This window comes from Arachis ipaensis, chromosome B6, assembly GCF_059453495.1.
Source record: "Arachis ipaensis isolate K30076 ecotype BB chromosome B6, ASM5945349v1, whole genome shotgun sequence".
NCBI classification, from domain to species: domain Eukaryota; kingdom Viridiplantae; phylum Streptophyta; class Magnoliopsida; order Fabales; family Fabaceae; genus Arachis; species Arachis ipaensis.
In genome coordinates, this window is record NC_142441.1 from 139398755 (window position 1) to 139417923 (window position 19169).

At 35.2% G+C, this 19169-nt stretch overlaps 2 protein-coding genes and 1 pseudogene across 7 annotated transcripts; 1 reads left to right on the top strand and 2 right to left on the bottom strand.

Annotated features, from left to right (window-relative positions):
• Positions 1-296: 296 nt before the first annotated feature.
• LOC148562930 (uncharacterized) lies at positions 297-3832 on the bottom strand. Its single transcript, XM_088491070.1, has 5 exons — positions 3809-3832; positions 3484-3719; positions 2279-2868; positions 1311-1574; positions 297-703 (listed from the first exon to the last, which is right to left on the bottom strand). The coding sequence occupies exons 1-5, from the start codon at positions 3830-3832 to the stop codon at positions 297-299; spliced, it is 1521 nt and encodes a 506-aa protein (XP_088347196.1).
• Positions 3833-7221: 3389 nt separating this feature from the next.
• On the bottom strand, positions 7222-14909 carry LOC148562931 (uncharacterized). Of its 5 annotated transcripts, none has more exons than XM_088489458.1 (9): positions 14308-14909; positions 14055-14214; positions 12634-12899; positions 9403-9419; positions 8819-9324; positions 7984-8090; positions 7790-7874; positions 7554-7686; positions 7222-7444 (listed from the first exon to the last, which is right to left on the bottom strand). In XM_088489458.1, exons 6-9 carry the CDS (start codon positions 7985-7987, stop codon positions 7226-7228), a joined length of 441 nt encoding a protein of 146 aa, XP_088345584.1. In that variant the 5' UTR covers positions 7988-8090; positions 8819-9324; positions 9403-9419; positions 12634-12899; positions 14055-14214; positions 14308-14909; the 3' UTR covers positions 7222-7225. The 5 variants fall into 5 exon arrangements, with proteins under 5 accessions (XP_088345584.1, XP_088345585.1, XP_088345586.1 ...); XM_088489459.1 differs by having other exon boundaries at positions 14055-14153; positions 14256-14909; XM_088489460.1 differs by lacking the exon at positions 14055-14214 and having other exon boundaries at positions 14256-14909.
• LOC148562932 (cation/H(+) antiporter 15 pseudogene) lies at positions 11769-13175 on the top strand (annotated as a pseudogene). The gene has a single exon (XR_015885713.1). The product of XR_015885713.1 is annotated as a cation/H(+) antiporter 15 pseudogene (transcript).
• Positions 14910-19169: the final 4260 nt, after the last annotated feature.

Below are 19169 nucleotides of genomic sequence, written 5' to 3' on the forward strand. Positions count from 1 at the left end.
AACCTCTCTTACTCTTAACTCTTGAAAGTGCCACATATAGTTGGCCATGTGTAAAAACTGGTTTGGGCAAGTACAATCCAACATGAGATAAAGTTTGTCCCTGAGACTTATTAATTGTCATGGCAAACGATACTATTATGGGAAACTATCTTTGTTGGAATCTAACTGGGACGGTTTCATTTGTTGGTACCATATTCAATCTTGTAATCAAAGCAATATGACCAACATTGTTACCCGTTAAGACTTCACATTCTATGACATGATTTCCAAGCTTCCTAACTTGAAGCCTTGTACCATTACAAAGACCACTGATTGGTCAATATTCCTAGTAACATCACCGGAACACCAACCTTGAGTATTAATTTATGTGGAGGCAAACCAGAGCAATTTATACTATTCAGTAATTCAGGACCATAGAGATCTATTTGACTCTCCATATTCCCTTCATCCATACAAATGGAATCCAAACTAAGATATAATTTTTTCCCTCCAAGAATGATAGTCATCAGATGGTTGTTGACCTCTTCAACGATGTCTAGTGTGGGAGCCAGTATAGTTCTTGCTTTGAAAAAATCCTTTGAGGACATGTTTTCCAAAATATTTGGATAAGAAAAATGAACCAACTCATCAAATGCCTGGTCCGAAGAAGGAATAACAATATCTCCTGGAAGACATATTTCAGATTCACCATCCATATTGTCACCTATTAGACCATCACCAACTTTCAATAACCACTCACCAAATTGCTCTGTCTCATCTTAATCTGAAGCAGTCGTCCCTACAGAGAGACTCATGTTTTTTGTTAGTTTGAGCACCTGACAAAACTTCCAAAGGTAAGACGAATTCACGATTGAATGAACAATATCTTGTCTCGATCCTCGTGGAATAACAGGAAGAATTTATCTAAAGTCTTCACCTAGTACAACCACTTTTCCTCCAAAGGGCAAATCTTTGCTATATGTTGGAGAACACCTCATGATATCACCCAAGCATTTATCAAGCGCTTCATAGCAGAACCTACTAACCATTGGAGCCTCATCCCAAATTATAAGTTTGGCTTTCAATAGCAACATTGCTTGAGGGAAATCAGGTTTGATGTTACATACAGAATCCTCAGTTATATTCAACGGTATTTTGAACCTTGAGTGTGCCATTCTTCCATTGGGAAGAAGTAAAGATGCAATACCACTCGAAGCAACGTTTAACACTATATCACCCCTTGAGTGAATCTTAGCAGACATAAGGTTCCAGAGAAATGTTTTTCCAGTACCTCCATGACCATACACAAAGAAAAAACCCCCATTCATCACAATACATAGCTGTAACAATTTTATCGAATGCATATCTCTGCTCAGGTGTTGCGATGGCTAACATGTCTGAGTCATTTTTCTTTAAATCATTCCTGTTAAATTTTAGCTCTTCCCTAATAACCCTTTTGGTTAACAAAGAACTATCAACTTCAGTTGCTAAAGTCATAGGAGGATAGTCTTTCAAGGTTTTACCATAGGAATGTAAGATCTTGTCTATATCCATTAAGCACAACTGTTTAATCTCATCATCTGACATTGTTAACTCTGCATATTATATGATACTGTAAAAATTCAATCAAACTAAAAATGATCAATAAGGAAGAACTTTTATCATTGTAATTAATAAAAACTCACCCCTCATGTTCATCACGACTCTCTGTCGATACAAAATATCATCTGAGAGTTCATGCCAACATCTATCTCAGACATGTTCTGGTCTTGAGATATTGTTGGATGTTAATAGAATGACAAATAACCTCCTAACATATGATCCTGAGGCCCATGAGCTTGCTTTCTTAATTGCATCAATGAACTCTTTGTCATCTTGCAAGAGTCCAAGGGCGAAGCATGCATCTCTATACATAGCATGAATTGTTCCTCCTACTGTTCTTATATCTCGAAAACTCATACATCCTCTTTGAGTATTCAAGAAAAGTCGTTGGTAATATTCTTCAGTATTTGCTGCAAAAAATTTGGTTAAAATCCCACTTTTAAGTTGTTAAATGGATTAAGCTACGCTGTTTTAATTATTATGTAGCTACACATCCGCATAAGAATAATTTTCCTAAAAAATATAAAAAAATAAAAAATTGTATAATCTACAAATTATAATTGTTGAAAGTTATTTGAACATTTATTTTCTAGTGTAGATAAATTGAATAAAATGGACGTGCAGTACAGGCTGTTAAGATTTTAAATTTAAATCATTAAATAAGTAAGATCAAAATTGAATATAAACTCGTCATTACCTGCAGGTACCTGAGTCAACCTTCCAATTGCGAAGCCTTTCTTTCGAGGAAACCACTTTGAAGAATCGTCCTTCCAAACAAACTTGGTTGGAAACTCAGCATAAGTCAGACTTTGAGCATAGGGATATGACATGTTCGCCGCCATCCATCCCATAAACATGGACTTATGAGATATTGCTCTTTCGACGATATCATTCATATTAGAAGTTTCACCATAAACCACAGGTTTCTCATCCTCCAAATGGAATGGAAGTCTAATCACAAATGGTTCTTTCTCTTGGATTTCGTATCCAAATAGATGCCAAACTGCCTCACATGCCGAAATATACCTACAATCGTAGTAATTCCTAATTTCGTCAACAACTTGTGTGGCTTCTGACGAATCACCAGCATTGTATAGAGTAGCTGTTATGCGGTCATTACCCTTGTGTACATACTTAAACAGACACTTAATAGAACTTGTTTGGCATGTGTATTCCACATTTATGTGGCACCCGAACTTGAGCAACAATTCTGGATTATACGGAACAATGAACTTATTGTCTAGTACACATTCCCTTTTCTTCACTGTTCGACCGTTATCAGTACGCCTATATTTGGGAAATCCGACCTCATCAATGAGTGTTCATTGTCTAAACTCTTTAGGATAGAACTTTGAACATGATCCATTCTTCATGCAAGGTGAATTCTTGTTGTACGAACCACATGGACCATGTACCATGTAATTTTGAACAACTCCATGTAGATTTGGCCTTTCATTTTCATCAGGAATCTCAGCTGTTATATGTTTGTCTATGTCATCTAGTGTTTGTGGTTTGAACTCGTTACTCATGAATAAAAGGATATGTGCATGCGGAAGCCCTCTCTTTTGAAACTCTACAATACAAACGTCTAAAAATTGAAAAAGACAAATGAGCAAAGCATTACAACATAAGATTTTAATAAAGCGTTGCATAAACACAGACTTACATCCCAAAATTTTGCCAAAGATTTTTTTCTCTTTTAGGTCATCAAGCAAACCATCAAGCTTGATCTTGAAAACTCAACACAATATATTAGGACAGTCTTCTGCCTTCAATCCAATGGAAGTCACTTCTCTTTTTATCTCATCACATTCAGGGTTACAGGTCATGGGGATAAAATAGCTAGGATATCCTGCATATTTGTAAATTACAAATGCATCTTTATAATTATTCATCATATACCTAGGTCCACCGGTAAAAGTACTGGGAAGAATGATTCTTTTGCCAAGCCTTGCAGCATCTACATCCCCGTTTATAAGACTTTCATGCAGACATTTGTATTTATCAACTCTCAACTGTGATTGTTTACACCTAAAAAATTTTAACCTCTCTGATTCCACCATTGTGTAGGCATCTACCAGAAACTGTTGGAATAATCTCTTTGATCTCAGAATAAACGGAGATTCACCCGTCCTTTTCTGTAGTCGAAAAGCAAAGAATTATCGCAAAGTGATTGCTTTGTTTTTCTTTGTAGGCCTAGCGGAGATAGAATTTGATGTTGCAATACCCAAACGAAATCCATCCTCCCCATACGGAAACAACAATGGAAATTGCAAGGCTAAATAATATGGATGAAAAACATCAATCCGCTGCTATGGGGTCTTGTGCGCCTAGTCTGCGATAATATGGGTATCGGTCTCGGTTCTGTCTTGGAGCTTCGTTCTTCGTCCTTTATCTTAGAAGAAGGAGCGTAGGTTGGTTGAGCACGAATAAGTGGTTGTCTCTTTCTTAAGAATATAGGAGTTCGTCTCTTTCGTTTTCGCTTTGGTGAAGTACTGTCCGAAACTTCTCCTAATATGGGCATGTACCACTTCCAGTCAGGGAAGCCATCTAGAAGAGAACACATTTGCCTTACAATGGAAGGTACGTAGCTAGACTGATAGAGAAATTTATTAATAGAATAAGACTCTGTAAACAAAGGATTATCCAACAAAAACAAGCGAAAAAGACGGTCTTTGCCCGTGGTCGAATTCCCCTTTCCCACGCCACCCCTCGACCTAAACAAGCCCCCAGTTCCGGAACCATCCACTGTAGATGATATCTCTAAGGATAAAACTCTCAGATTGGCTGAGCTTTCAAAGATTGAAGAGGACAAGAAAGGGATCGAACTCATGTAACTAAGAAAATAAATCCTTAGCTTTAGTGCAGTGACCCAATGAAAACGAGGAGAAGAAGGCCAAGGGTAAGAATAACCATACATGCTAAGATCTCTCCTGGGCTTTCCTCACAATAATTCTGCTGTTGGGATAGGTGAATCAATGGGCTCATTTCCTTTTTACGGGATGAAGAGATGATATAGCGTGTGTGCCACAAGTGCGTAGTCTCATTGAAGTTCAGTTCGATAAGCAGGTCTTTTTCGTAGGCTAGAAGGTAAGTAAGCAGGGTTAGAGAATCCAATAGCATAAGATAGACTCCTCAGATTATCATTATCTAAGGTTGTAGCCGTAAATCATGCTCTCTACTCTTGGAAATATGTCTTTGCCTAAGATGGTAATAGCGTATGAAATTATATAGGTCCCTTTCTAGTAGGAGTAACTTATCTCTTCCTTTTCTTCTTCAGAACCGCTGACACTCCGTTCAGGCGGAACAATCAGCGAGAGACCGTCTTTCACCTACACACTGGGCAGTCCATTGCTAAGGACTCGGTGCTCAACTGTGCCCATATGCTAGTTGAAACCAATCTTACCTTACCTTATTTACGATAAACCCCGAAGACACTGCTCAGTCTATGTAATCCTGTCACCTTGATGTGAAGGGCTGAAGTGAAGTGCACAACCTTTTTAGAATATCTCTATCTTTGCTAAGTTGTTCGACATCACCAACAATCAATGCAGCCACTTCAGATGCAGATGGCAAGTTGTATGTCCTGCCATCTGTAGTCCTTTTACTAATCAACTTAAGCTTTATGTTTGTGCAATTTTCCTGTTGGTACCTATCTCTTTTATAGAGAAAACTCTTTGCCAAACTATTATATTTGTCTAGATTGTTTCTTAATATTGCCACAATTTCTCTATCCCACTCATTTATAGCTTCATTGGAGCTGCGAAAAAAAAAATAATGAAATTTATGTTATTTTCTCTTACAGATAAGAAATAACTAAAAAATTTGACTGATTGCATGAAAATTACCGAAGTGTGCCTATTCGATTATCAATCTCGTTTTCTGTGTCATAGATATATAGTTGGGCAAATGTTAGTCACAAACTATTAGGAGGAAGTAAGCTACCAATGCTATGGTAGTTTTGACCCCCAAGCTTAAAAATTGGAGGAGCAGACCCATTGTTCACCCCACGGTCAATTTTTTCGGCCATTGATGTAAAACAAACCATTGAATTAAATGTCCTTATATTTTTTAGGAAATGAATACTTCTTTGATCTCCTCCAGTATGAAGCTAAATGAGCTCATCAGGAGGCATAGAAAGTAAAGGAAGCTCGATCTTTCCTTCCATACAACATAATGAAAACTTTGGTTGGGGCGACTGTTTGGATTTAGCAAGCCTTTCTCCAGACTACATCCATGCTTTACAGTGTTGATATTGATAAATAGGATTTTCTATATCCCAGACATCTGCCGAATGAACTCTCTTTAGATACTCAGTTGTCATACCGATGCAATTTAGTTCATGATGTACACAAAGATGCAAATAAACATGCAGATAAAATTTTTACATATCGTGTAAGGTTTCTGAGGATGGTATAAAATTATCTTCCATATCCACATCCAACATTGAATCATCATAACCATTCAAAACTACAATAAATAAAAATTATAAAAAATACAAACATATATGTTGATGTATTACTAATAATTCATATCTCTTGCAAACTACAAACTTAAATTCTTGATATAATGAGAAATTACCTTCATCATCAACAAAAGGGTCAACATTTTGGCCACTTTGTGTGTCACCGCTTGGTGGGTGCGTCTTAACAGTCGATAAATTTACATCTTCATAAAGTTGTGCTAAATTAATAGCCACCGAAGCAACAATAGAGGAAGATTGTCTTTTTTGCACCCCAATTATAGTAGAACTTCTTTACAAAAAGTTCAATTTTATTCAATTAAACGTTACACTATAGGAAAGAAAAGAATATAATAATGATGATCATCTTTTCTAAATTACCTTTCTGTTAGGCACGATTTGTGGGAACCGCAGTGTGATGGAAGCTGATTTTGCGGAACGACTTCCGTTAGATTATTGGCGGGTCCTTGTACACTGGAGTATGCTAGAATTGTAATAAATCTATGTTATATAAATGATTTCCGATGAAGTATACCTTTTGTTAAATATTGGTGTATGAATCATTTGGCAATCATTAATTATACGTACTATTTATTAACACGGATAGTGGAGTTCTTGTCAATGAGGGATCCGTCCGTAGAGTTAAAGATTTAGATCTTATCTCTTATGTAGAAGGTCTTACATAATTAGGAGAAGTATTTTTCTGTCCAATTCCATGCGAGGCACAGTGTACACCATACATAGATAGTTGCTTCTCTATGAATGAGTAATGAAAAATATATAGAAAATTTTCGTTATTAAACTGATATAAATTAAATTTAGATAAATATAAGTCAATTATAGTGAGAAAATATCACATTTATCTTCACTAGATTGTAAACTGAGAATATTATATGAGGTACCAGTTTCTCGACACACTGTTCTTTGACTTGTAGTAATCTTATGCACATTTTTATATACGTCAAAATTTGTATTATTGTTGTTCTTCGACACTGTTAAGTCAATGAAACCCTTTCATTTGGTTAATTATGTTTAACTCTTGCTATATGTTATGCTTTGAAAGAGATGGTTAGCCTTATTTAAAATCAATTATCTTTAACCTATTAGGCTAACTGAATCACGAAGGATAGAATTCAACAACAAAATTTATCAAGAAATAATACAAATGATTAGTTTATACCATTATTTTCTTAGACAAAGAGTATGTAATGTGTCAATGTTAAAGAAGTATCGTGAGTCATACATTGGCACATAGAACCCGTAGTCTTCAACGCAATTAGGACAGAAATATCTTTTCTCAAGTTTCCTTAAGCCACGACGACACTTCTTACATCCTTTGTACCACCAACCAAACTCGGTCTCAACTTCCTTAATCGTCGTGGCAGTAACAAATACAGCATCCTAAAATCAATGGATGCAAGGGTACAACACAACAATTGAGATTATGATCCAACAAACATTAGACATAATAATTGAAAAAAAAGGAAGACTAATAAAGAAAGAATTTTACCTGATTATGCTCCTTTATCTCGGTAATTGTTTTGTAGACTGACAGACGCAAAAAATCTTTCTCAATTGAAACAGGTTGATCACAGACCAGCGGCATTATGCCTTGTTCGTCAACAGAATCCAATTTGTTCACCCTTGCATTTTTAAATCAGAATTTATAAAATTTGTTAATAGTTAAATAATCAAAAGCCTTGTATAAATATTCTACTGGCAACACTACTAATCTATACACTGTACCTTGCAAAGAAATTTCTGGCAGCTGGAAATTCAACATTGATAAACAGTTTCGAATTGTAGTTTATATTGGAAACACCCATGACCCCTACAAAAAGACATAACAAATTAAAAAAAATACCAAAAGCATATGATGACACAAAACATACATTCAAATACCAGTAAAATAAACAAACCACTATAAAATTTCATCTTACTCATTTGGAGAATAACCACATAGGTAAGACACGGGTGTTCCTCCAAATATTTGAGCAAGTTAAAAGCAAAATTCTGCCACAACGTTACCCTTAATTTCTATCCACCCCTATAAGAAATAGCAATACTTGTAAAGTAAAGAGAGGCACAAAATTGCAAAATAAGATTTTAAAACAAAAGCCACTATCAAAAAGATATTAAGCATTACTCAAGATCATCAAGTTCTATCGTGATATAACTTGACGGCTTCCCGTCCCGTGTGAACTCGACCAAGTTACACTTAGAGGCAAGCTGACCTATCACATCTAAAAAATAAAGGCACCAATCTTTCCATTAACAAAACTCTATCTGCTCAAACTTTTGTCCAAAAATGACATATCTTTTCCAAAGTTTCATCCATGTTGAAATCAGATTTTTGTAATTTTCTTAAAAATAAAAATATAAAAGACTGTTAATAAATAGTTAGAGCCTAGAAATCGAAGTTCGTGAAGAAACAAAAAATAAATAGGTTATTACTTGTTACCAACAATTTCATTAAAGGTACTAATTCTTTAGTTGCTATATATATGAAATCTGTATTTAGATGTGTTAAAATAAAACGCATAATAATAGAAAACAAAGCCAATAACAAATTGAAGAATAATTTTACTAAATAATATAATTTTTTTAGTACTATACCTATAACAAAAAATGATGCATCAGCCAATTCAAATGACGTACATTAAATATAGACATATTATGTAATACAAAAATTATGATAAATTATTTTGCGTTAAATATAGACCTCAAAGAATTAAACAACACATGCGTTATAGATTACTCTAACAAAGTACTTACCAACTAAATAACTATCTTTTTTAGACTCTGCATGAATTTTTTTTAACGGAACAAAATTGAATCCGTTCAATGGAACTGAAGAGTCTTGTACCGGACGCACAATCGTGCCCCTCTTGAAGTTGATTCTAAATTCGTGTCTAGTAGGCTTAAACTTGATGGTAGTCAAAGTAACTACAAAATTATTGACTACGTACACGTTGCCCTCAACGAGTAGGTCCTCGAAGATAGGAACAAATATGCCTTTAATAGAGCATTGAATTGTATCCCCCTGAATGCATTAGTTTTATAGAGTCATAGATAAATGAGGTTTATTGCTCATTCATTACAAAAATAAATCTCAAATGCAAAGAGAAGATTTTATCTCTTCATCAAGGACAACCATCTCAATAGGTGCCTTCACCCCAGAATTTGTAAAGTGAGAAACGGTCCAAAGTCTAATGACACGTACTTTGAGTTTTCACACCTTATACTTTGGACCAGCATTGATACACTTGATGAGATCATACCTAAAAATCAAAGTCCTCATATTTAGTGAAAGATAAAAAAAAATATTGTAAAATTCACCACATGGCACATGAACTCACCTAGCTGCCATTGCTACCTGCCACAACAAAATTACTCAAATATTATGAATTTCACTACAGATAAACAGTAAGTATGGTGATCATCCATGCTATATTTATAGAGAGTCACAGCACTGTTCAGCCCCAGTATTGGTAAGGATTGCAAAAATTTTGACGTTTCTATCAAAATCCAACTAAGAAAAAAGACGAAAGTTTTTGGACTATTCAGGATTAAAGAATCTGAATCATATCAATAAAATAAAATAATTATCAAAATTAGGATAGAAATTAACGGCCAACATTTATTGTGTTTTATTTACATGGCAAAATAGGGTTTAATTTTGAAAAATCAAAATAAGAAGTAATATATGCTGAAGAGGAAATCACCGTATTTACATGCAATAATTAAGTACTGTAAATCACAAGAAGTTTCGAAAAGGCATGAAATTATTTTATTTTTGTATGTTGGCAAATCATTCTGTATCATAAATACTGGCATTTCAAGACGTACAGAATAAAAAGGGTATGAGAATAAGATTTGATATATAGCACCAATTTTTTGTTTCTTAATCTGATATAATTCCCAAAAGGTTTGTTAACAGTTGCATACCTTCAATATGACCAAAGGATGTGTTGATCGCAGCAAGCCATTTATCTCTTTCACCCTGCATCCGTTCTATAAGCATTCTCCTTTTATGATCCTCAGCCAATTGCTTCATGCGCTTGACCTTCAGCCTCTGCTATTGCTTTAACTATAATAGTTTCTTCTTTTATCTCAGCACGCTCTCTCTCAGTCTGACACTGCGGCGGCTGCGGGCTCGCGATTTGGGGAGCTAGGATTCTTCTTTCAATTTCAAAATTTCACGTCAATTTCAGAGAGGAGAGGAGAGGAGTGTGGGAGTGGGAATGGGTTATGGGCTTAAGCCGTTGGGGAATCAGTTTTTTTTTTTAAGTCAAAACGGCACCGTTTGGAGGAGTTATTAACAAACTGGAAACCCTTTAAAAAAATCGACCAGTTCTAATGGTTCACCGATTAATCACATATACGACCGGTTTTATAATCAGTTTTTTTGTCAGACGGTTTACTCATAACATCTATTAAGCCATTTTTAAATTTTATAAAATTATTTATAATAATTACAAAAAGTGCTCATAATAAAAAATTTTAAAACTTTATAAAAATATTTTATTTAAAATTGTTAGTAAAATCTTAGTTGTACTCTATTTCAAAATAAATAATATAATGATATTAGTATTTTATACAACAACCCATACAAAAAAATTCAAATTTCATACAATATTTTTTCATTCATTTTTAATAGCTCATAAATACACAAAAAATATATTGTATAGAATTTAAATTATTTTTGTATTAATTTTTATATAAAATACCCATAACATTATAATTATTCAGAAGTTACATATAATTCGAACCTTATGAATTCAATTTACTATGTATTTGTCTAAATCGAATTTATTCAATTCGATTTATATAGAAATACAAATTCGATTTATTTAATTTATTTTTGTATGTGGTATGATTTGATTGAAAGAGCAAAAATTTATAATTTTATCTAGCATCAATAAAATTTCACTATCACTGGTTTTAAAAAAAATTAAAATCTAAAACGATGGTTAAAAATAAATAAAGAGGATAAATTTAATTCTTCTATAATTATATGCGTTTTTTTTTCTGATTTGCGTTTTTATCACAATCCACAAGTTCTATGTTTTATGAATTAACGTTAATTCATACATAGTATATAAATAAATTTAATTAGAATAATAACAATTTATTTATTTTATTTTAGACTTTATAAATGAAAAGACTAATTCACTAATATAACGAATTATAATTAATGTAATATAATTAATTAAGTAATATAAATTATAATAAATTATATTAATTATATTAATATTTAAATATCTAATCAAATCAATTAGTTGATATAATTAAGTCAGTGCAATAAATTATATTGAATGAGTTAAAACAATTAAATCGAAAAACATTCTTCGAAATATGCCATGTCAGCTTCATCATTAAGTGCAGACATCCGATTTTTATATAATAGAATAGATTAAACAAAGGTTTGTGTATGTAAAAGTTTTAGGTTTGTATATGCATTACAATTAAAAAGATCCTTAAACTAACATCCATAACACATAAAAACAAGGTTCTGAAAATCGGACCGGACCGGCCGGTCGGACCGGTTTAACTGCGAACCGATAATATTAATAGTCCGGTCAGGCATATAAAACCGATAATCAGTAAACCGACAAAAAACCGTTGAACCAGACGAGAACCGGCCGGTCAGACCGAACCGGAACCCGGCCGGTTTACACAAAAAGGGAAGCTCTTCGTTTCTTTCTCCCATTCTCCCGTTCTCCCTTTCTTTCAGTCAGAAATCACACAACCCCAACCACAAAACCCTAGCACTGTAAGCCTACACCACCGCCACAAGGAGTGGCATACTGCCGCCGTCCGTCGCACTCAAAGTTTGCCATCCGTCATCTAGCTTCTCTCGTACTCCAAGTCTTCAACCCCTGTTCGCTGTCACCGATCGCGGTTGCTTCCTCGAGTTCGGCGTCCGTCGTCTTTGTCTGCTCAGCCGCGCTTCCATCGCCGCGCTTCAAAACCCTAGCCCTAGGTTCTTCCTCAATAGTTCTACCGCAGTGTCGCCGCCGTCCGTATTGTCAGCGCCTCCGCTTCTTCCTCTTCCCCCTGTCCAGAACCCAAGCCCTCTCTTCCTCTGCTTCTCTGTTCGAGGCTTGGAGCAGTTCGCCGTTGGGTCTCCGCTCTCCGTCGTCTCGCCGCTCGCCGTCCTTCTCTCCGTCGAAGGTTAGTGGCCCTACTTTCATCATTTCGGTTCTTCTTCCTTTTATGCTCTGTTTACTGATAGCTGAATGTGAAATTGTGAATGGATTTTTTGAAATCAAATAATTGATTTAGTTCTGCTACTCTGTTTTAGTTTTTTTAATTTCTGAAATTTTTGTTGAAATTTTCTTGTAATGTTTTGTAATTGCTGGTTGCTGTTTTGTCTATGACATGTGTGCTTGGGCTTTGTTAGCTGTAGGCATTGCCTTGTCAGAGAGGAAAGCTCGTTATTCTTATGCTTCTCTCTGGGTTCTATTGTCAAGTCTTGCATTTGTTGTTGTTTGCATTCTTGTTTTTAGGCCTCTGGTGTCATGGATGATACATAAAACCCCAGAGGAACAACCCTTCAGTGAAACACAGATATGCATTGTACTTACTGGTGTTATGATCTCTGCTTTTATCACTGATGCACTTGAGGCACATGCTGTGTTTGGTGCATTTGTTTATGGTTTGGTTATTCCAAATGGACCACTTGCTGCTGCTATCATTGAGAAGCTTGAGGACTTTGTTTCTGGCCTTCTGCTACCTCTCTTCTTTGCTATCAGTGGCCTCAAGACTAATCTCACCTTGATCAAGGGAACCACTAGATGGGGATTTGTGGTCTTGATGGTTCCTCTTGTTGTTTCTCTCCTATTCCAAATACCTGTCATGGAAGGTGTAATTCTTGGTCTGCTTATGAATACTAAAGGCTTCATTGAAATTATAGTGCTCAATTATATGATGCATGTTTTAACTTTTTATAAATTAATTCACGTATACCCATCATGCATATTATTGATTCAATTCATTATGTATGTAAGTAGGTATTGGGCGATGAAGTATTTTCAATCATGGTTCTTGTAACAATTCTGATGACAACAATCATCTCACACACAGTGGCATTGATCCACAAGCCAAGAAAAAGGCACATATCATACAAGAACAGAACAATGCAAAATATAGGAACAGATATTTTATGTATTGGTTATAATTTATTTATTATTTTATTTTAAAACGGTTTTTCCGGTTGAATCACTGGTTAGACCGATTGGACCTGTAAACCAGTGAACCAGTCATTAGAACGGTTTGATGACCGGTCCGGTTTTCAAAACCTTGCATAAAAGACAAGAATATAGAACACTAAGGCCAAAAACCATTAAAATACATAGTAAAAAATGATTCCGAAATTATCTTATAAAAGACTCCAGAAAATATATTTAAAAAATAGCCGAAATAGTATGAAAAAAAAACACTAAACCTTTGATAATAACATCAATTAACATAATAATAATAAAATATAATTTGTAACAACCGTGAAAAAATCTTTAAAATAACATCCTTCATCCATTAAAAAAGACTTTAGAACACACAGGCAATTGAATTACATTTTAAAAAACACATTCAAAATTTCTTTAAAAAAGATTACAAAAAATATATGAACAAAACAGCTGAAATATTATTTAAAAAAATAATTAAATAGCACAAAAAAAAAATACTATTCCTTAGTTCGAAAAAAAATTTAAATATATTATAAAATTGATACTTCTATTATAGCAATTGAAAAGAGAAACTAAATAGGTGCAACTCCCCAATATCAAATACTAAACTGAGACTTAACTCTTTTTTCCTTGTCTCTTTCCTTTCTACCTCTTCCTTGATCTAACTGGATGCAAGAGTTGAACCATTTGGATGTGTATTAACAATATTACCTTCCAATTTAGACTTAACCTTAGATGCATCCATTGAGAAATTAGTCATAATTTAAATCCCAAATTCATCATATAATTTGCAAAAATGCAAAAAAGTACCAAGACTTAACTGGAAGCCATGAACCAAAACTGAGACTTCGATGAACAGTGAACACCCATCATCAAATGTTTCTCAAAGTTCAAATCTTTGGATTTCAATTAACATCTTTCTGCTAAAGACTTCCATGGTCAGGTTCAGTTTTGTAGAAACATAGTTTTGATGATTGCCACCTATCATCCAAATGCAACTATTAATGAGTTAGCTTCCTCACCTATGGAGATGTCAGAAGATGAAATTGAAGCAAACCCATTGAGATTAACCACCGAAAGTTAATAACTTTGGATCTTCATCGTTATCTTCAGCAACAACTCATAATAAGGCTCTTTGGTACTGCAGCCATCAAAGCCGCCGATGAGGAAATGGAGCCTCGCCGCATTGTTGTTCCATCTACAGGGGCCATAGTTATGTTTTGCCTCGTATTCATACTCGTCTAAGAAAAAAAAAAGAAGATTCTGATCGAAGGTCGATCTAGCCATTATCGAATACATTATCGGCGGAAACTGGCGAAATCATGGGATAGGAAAACTGAAGCTGAACTATTCATCTTCCTCCTACTCCAATTCCTCTTCCTCTTGTTCTTCGTTTTCTTGTTCTTGTTCCAACTCTTCGTTTTTAGCTTTCTCATAGTTGTAGATTCTAAACTTTGCTGCAAAATTGTTTTGATTAATTATAATTTCAGATTTGAAAATTTTAGGGTTTGTGTATGTTGGGTGATGATGGATATTGTGTTGGTGTTGTTGGTGATGATAATGGCACCGATTTTTGGAGAATTTTAGAAGAGGAAGAGGTAGAAGAAAAAGAAAGGGGAAGGAAAAGGAGTAAAGGGTAATAATGGCATTTTAAACAAAATTAACCTATGATTAAGGTTTTGTTAGTTTTAGCCTGTAATGGTTAGTTTTATCTGACATTTTTAATGGTCTGAAATTGTGATTTACTCATTAAAATATGTTATTGCAGAGTGAGAATGCTAACTCCATTAGGAATAGTTCATGAATGGTCACCAACCTCCGTTTTTTATTCAATTATTACTTCATAATATCACTGTATTATCCGTGATTGATAGTGGGTCTACCCCATGTAAGCATACTTTTTTGGTAAGCTGAGGCTAATAAAAAAAGAAAAGAAAGCGAAACAAAAACAGCAATAAACAAAACAAGGATGAGTCGCCTAAATTATGTTATCCATGAGCAATATGGTGATTGTAGTCAATTTCCTGTATTACAATTACTATGTGCCCCAAATTTTGCTAACCAGTCAGCAACATTATTTGCATTTTGCTGTATTAACACAAAACACAATTCCTAACTTCTATGGTTCTTGAGTTCGAAAATCTTTTGTAGCAAAGCCGTCTCTTCATGTTTACCAGGGAAGCAACAATGACTAACAAGAAGAAATGTATCCATTAGTCCACCTAACAGATAATATGCTTGGCACCAATTTCTGAAGTCATCAACAGACTATTCCAAATCACCCAAATTTCTGCACAAAGAACACTAACTCCTGGCATGAATCCAATTGCCATATTCACCTCGTAGAACATAACCAAATCCCGCCAGCTCTTCTTCCTTAAATACATTTCTGTCACAGTTCAATTTCAAAAATCCATGCTCAAGTCAAGACCATAAGCTAGGAGGCAGTTGAATCAGTTTATGGGTTTTGAAAATTTTTCCTAATTTGAAAGTTTTCGCCATAGCACACACTTTGAAACTAACTGAGAAAGCAGACGAGCACTTATTCCAAATCCACCACAAATCCGCTACAAATATGTAAAAGTTATCACCTGCAAAACCCTTTAGAATTTAAGTGGGATTTGAGAATCGGATTTTTTATTTTTATAATTAAATAAATATAATAATTTCCGAAATAAATAATTTAAAAAATATTTATTGAAATAAATATTCTTCTCTCATCTCATTATAAACGAAATAATTTTGCACGTATCTCGTTTACATAAAAAAGTTGGTGGGAGAGATTAAAATGGATATGTTTGATCAATTAGTATTCAAAAAGAGTACATAAAAATTTTAGATTAAATTATGATCTATTAATTTAAATTTGAAAAATAAAAAATTCGTATCGTGTTCAAGTTCGGTAATTGTACCCGCTTTTAAAAATTGAAAGATGAGAAGCGTAAAGTTGGCACTATAAATAAAATACAAAAAGATGAGATAACCGTGAAGTTGGCACAATAAATAAAACACAAAAAGATGAGATCACCTTTTTTCAATTATTAGGAGAGGTTAATGGGTGGGAGATAACGGTTTCAATTCTCTTCCCACTCTTCCATTAATCTCACTTAACAATTCGCAAACCGTTATTTTTATTTTTCAAATTTAAATTGATGGATCATAATTTAATTTAAAATTTTTTATGTATTCTTTTTTAGTACTAATTGATCAATATATCTATTTTAATCTCTTCTGCCAACTTTTTTATGTACTAATTGTATACTAAAATTTTGGATTATTAATATTTTTTATTATTTTTAAATTTTTTTTTAAAAAATTAGATGTATCTATAAACGAGATATATATGTCGCGTCCACATGTATCTCGTACACTGTAAACGAGATAAAAGAAAAATATTTATTTCGATAAATATTTGTTAAATTATTTATTTCAATAATTATTATATTTATTTAATTTATAAAAATAAAAAACCCTTCGAGAATCCCAAAAAAGTCGAAACAAATTTTGACTTTGAACAATCCCTCAAGCAATGAAGGATAGTCTCAGAGTGAGCTCAACATCTAAGACAGAAATCCGACTTAGCCCGTTGAAGTTAGTATCGAAGAGCAGCGGTAGGAAGAGCATTTTGAGCTCCCAACCAGAAAATGAGTTTTTCCGAAATATGCAGCTTCCAAAGCCACCTCCAATCCTTTCTAGCATCCCAATTTATCAATTTATTCAAAAGCCCAATATAACTATTTTTTTGCAGTATACGCTCCCTTGATCTATCTCCAACCAGGATCTATCTCCAACCAGACTCAAATTCAACATCCAAAGACACCCCATGCAGGCATTGAGTTATATATTTTAGAGGTAATGACCAAATCAGTACCCGAAAGATTAAAACGCTGACATTGCGGTACCTGACTATTGTAATCGACAAAATGGTACTTGGTTAATTTTAAAAACTGACAAGCGTGTCCATAAGTTTGCCAGACCAAAACTCCGGTGAGGACAATACTTACCTGGACACCGGATTATGCTGACAAATCATATTTTAATTGAGTTGTAATTTTTAATTAATTAATTTGTTAGCCTAGGTGGAAATTAATTTCATTTTGCCCCAAATCAGAACTCTTTGCCCTATTCCCAAATTAACAAGCTCTCTGAACTTCTGCCACTTGAATCCCTGCTTCTCTAGGTGGAGTCCTAGCGGCGAACAGGGAGGCGAAAGAGAAGCTCGCCGTCGTGTTAGTCCGGTGAAGAGGAGGCTGTTGGTGGCTGGCGGTTAGGGAACTAATGACAGAGGGAGAGAGAGCTTCGCGGAGGTGGTGGGTCTCGCACAGAGCCAAGGAGAACCGGCGGCGATGTGGTTGGAGGTTAGGTTCTGGGCTCGGCGGAGGTGAGGTGCGGCGATGGTGAAATCGCGGAGGTGAGGCGTCGAAACAGTGAAGGTGTGGAGGCGCGTTGGGTGGTCCGCGAAGGTTCGGTGGTTCTGGGCGGCGCTAGGGTACGGACAGGGGAAAGATGTAGAGGCGAAAGAAGAAGAAAGAGAGAGATGTGGTGGCTCTGTGTCGGTTGTGGGTACAGACGCCGGCTGCGGTGGTGATGATTGGAGGCTGAGGCGAGGCTAGGGTTCGGACAGGAGGGGAAGAAGACGGAGGCTGGACGCGAGCTAGAGGTGATATCGCGAAGAGGAGGGTCACGGTGGCTCGGCCAGTAAGAGCGAGGGAGGAGAAGGTGGCCGCCGCTGGTTGGTTGGTTTGGGCCTGCGCCTGGGCCTGGTTATGATCTGTTTTTTCTGCATATGATGTTTCCGTGGTTTCGTGTTTGTGGAGGCTGAAATTGAAGGACCTGACTCGTTCCAAAAGCGAGGATGTTCGAACGAGTTGAGGCTGAGTGAACTCGCCGGTTCGGCAGTACTCGGCGTTGTGTCGTAGGTGTATTGATGAGTGAGTCTAAAGGATCTGACTCGTTGCAGGAGGGAGGGTGAGCGAGTGAAAGGGTGTTGGAGTTCATGTTCTTGAATTCGGTTGTTGTGGGAGGAGGTGAAGCGGGAGGTGATGGCAATGGTGCCAATGACGAGGTTGACAAAGATGAAGAGGGAAGAAGGTGTTAACCAGCTGGCTATGAGAAGCGTCATTGAAGCTGTTGGTACTGCCATAGAGAGCTTGTTAATTTGGGATCAGGACAAAGAGTTCTGATTTGGGGACAAAATGAAATCAATTTCCACCTAGGCTAACAAATTAATTAATTAGAAATTACAACTCAATTAAAACATGATTTGTCAGCATAATCCGGTGTCCAGGTAAGCATTGTCCTCACCGGAGTTTTGGTCCGGCAAGCTTATGGACGCGCTTGTCAGTTTTTAAAATTAACCAAGTACCATTTTGTCGATTACAATAGTCAGGTACCGCAATGTCAGCGTTTTAATCTTTCGGGTACTGATTTGGTCATTACCTCTATATTTTATTATCATGCTACTTATTCTTTTATTTAAAATTGTTATTGAATTCTTTTTCTTTTTTGTTGTGTAATTCTAACTTTTTTAAAAACAACGTGAAACGTGTGAGAGCAAAAAATCTTTCATAACATTTCTTACTCCTGGTTGTCTTTATTATTTGTTGCTTATACTTTACTAAGATTCGTGTAGTGTACATCTGAAAGCTTAGGACCCGCCAAAAATAAAAGTGTTGGATGTTATTATATTTTAAATTATAAAAATACCATTTAGCGTTTTTGCTAGTCTTATTAAAGAAAAGTGTTAATTGGTGATAAACAAAAATTTTAGGTATTTTTTAATACCAATCTTATTAAAAAAAAACAGGTTTATCCACCCTAAAGGGATTTCGAATGATTAATGTTTTATTCTACTAATATAGTAATACTTGTCTCCTATCATATATTAATAGATGATCTGAGCGTTCAATAAATGACATGCAAATGAACTAAGCATC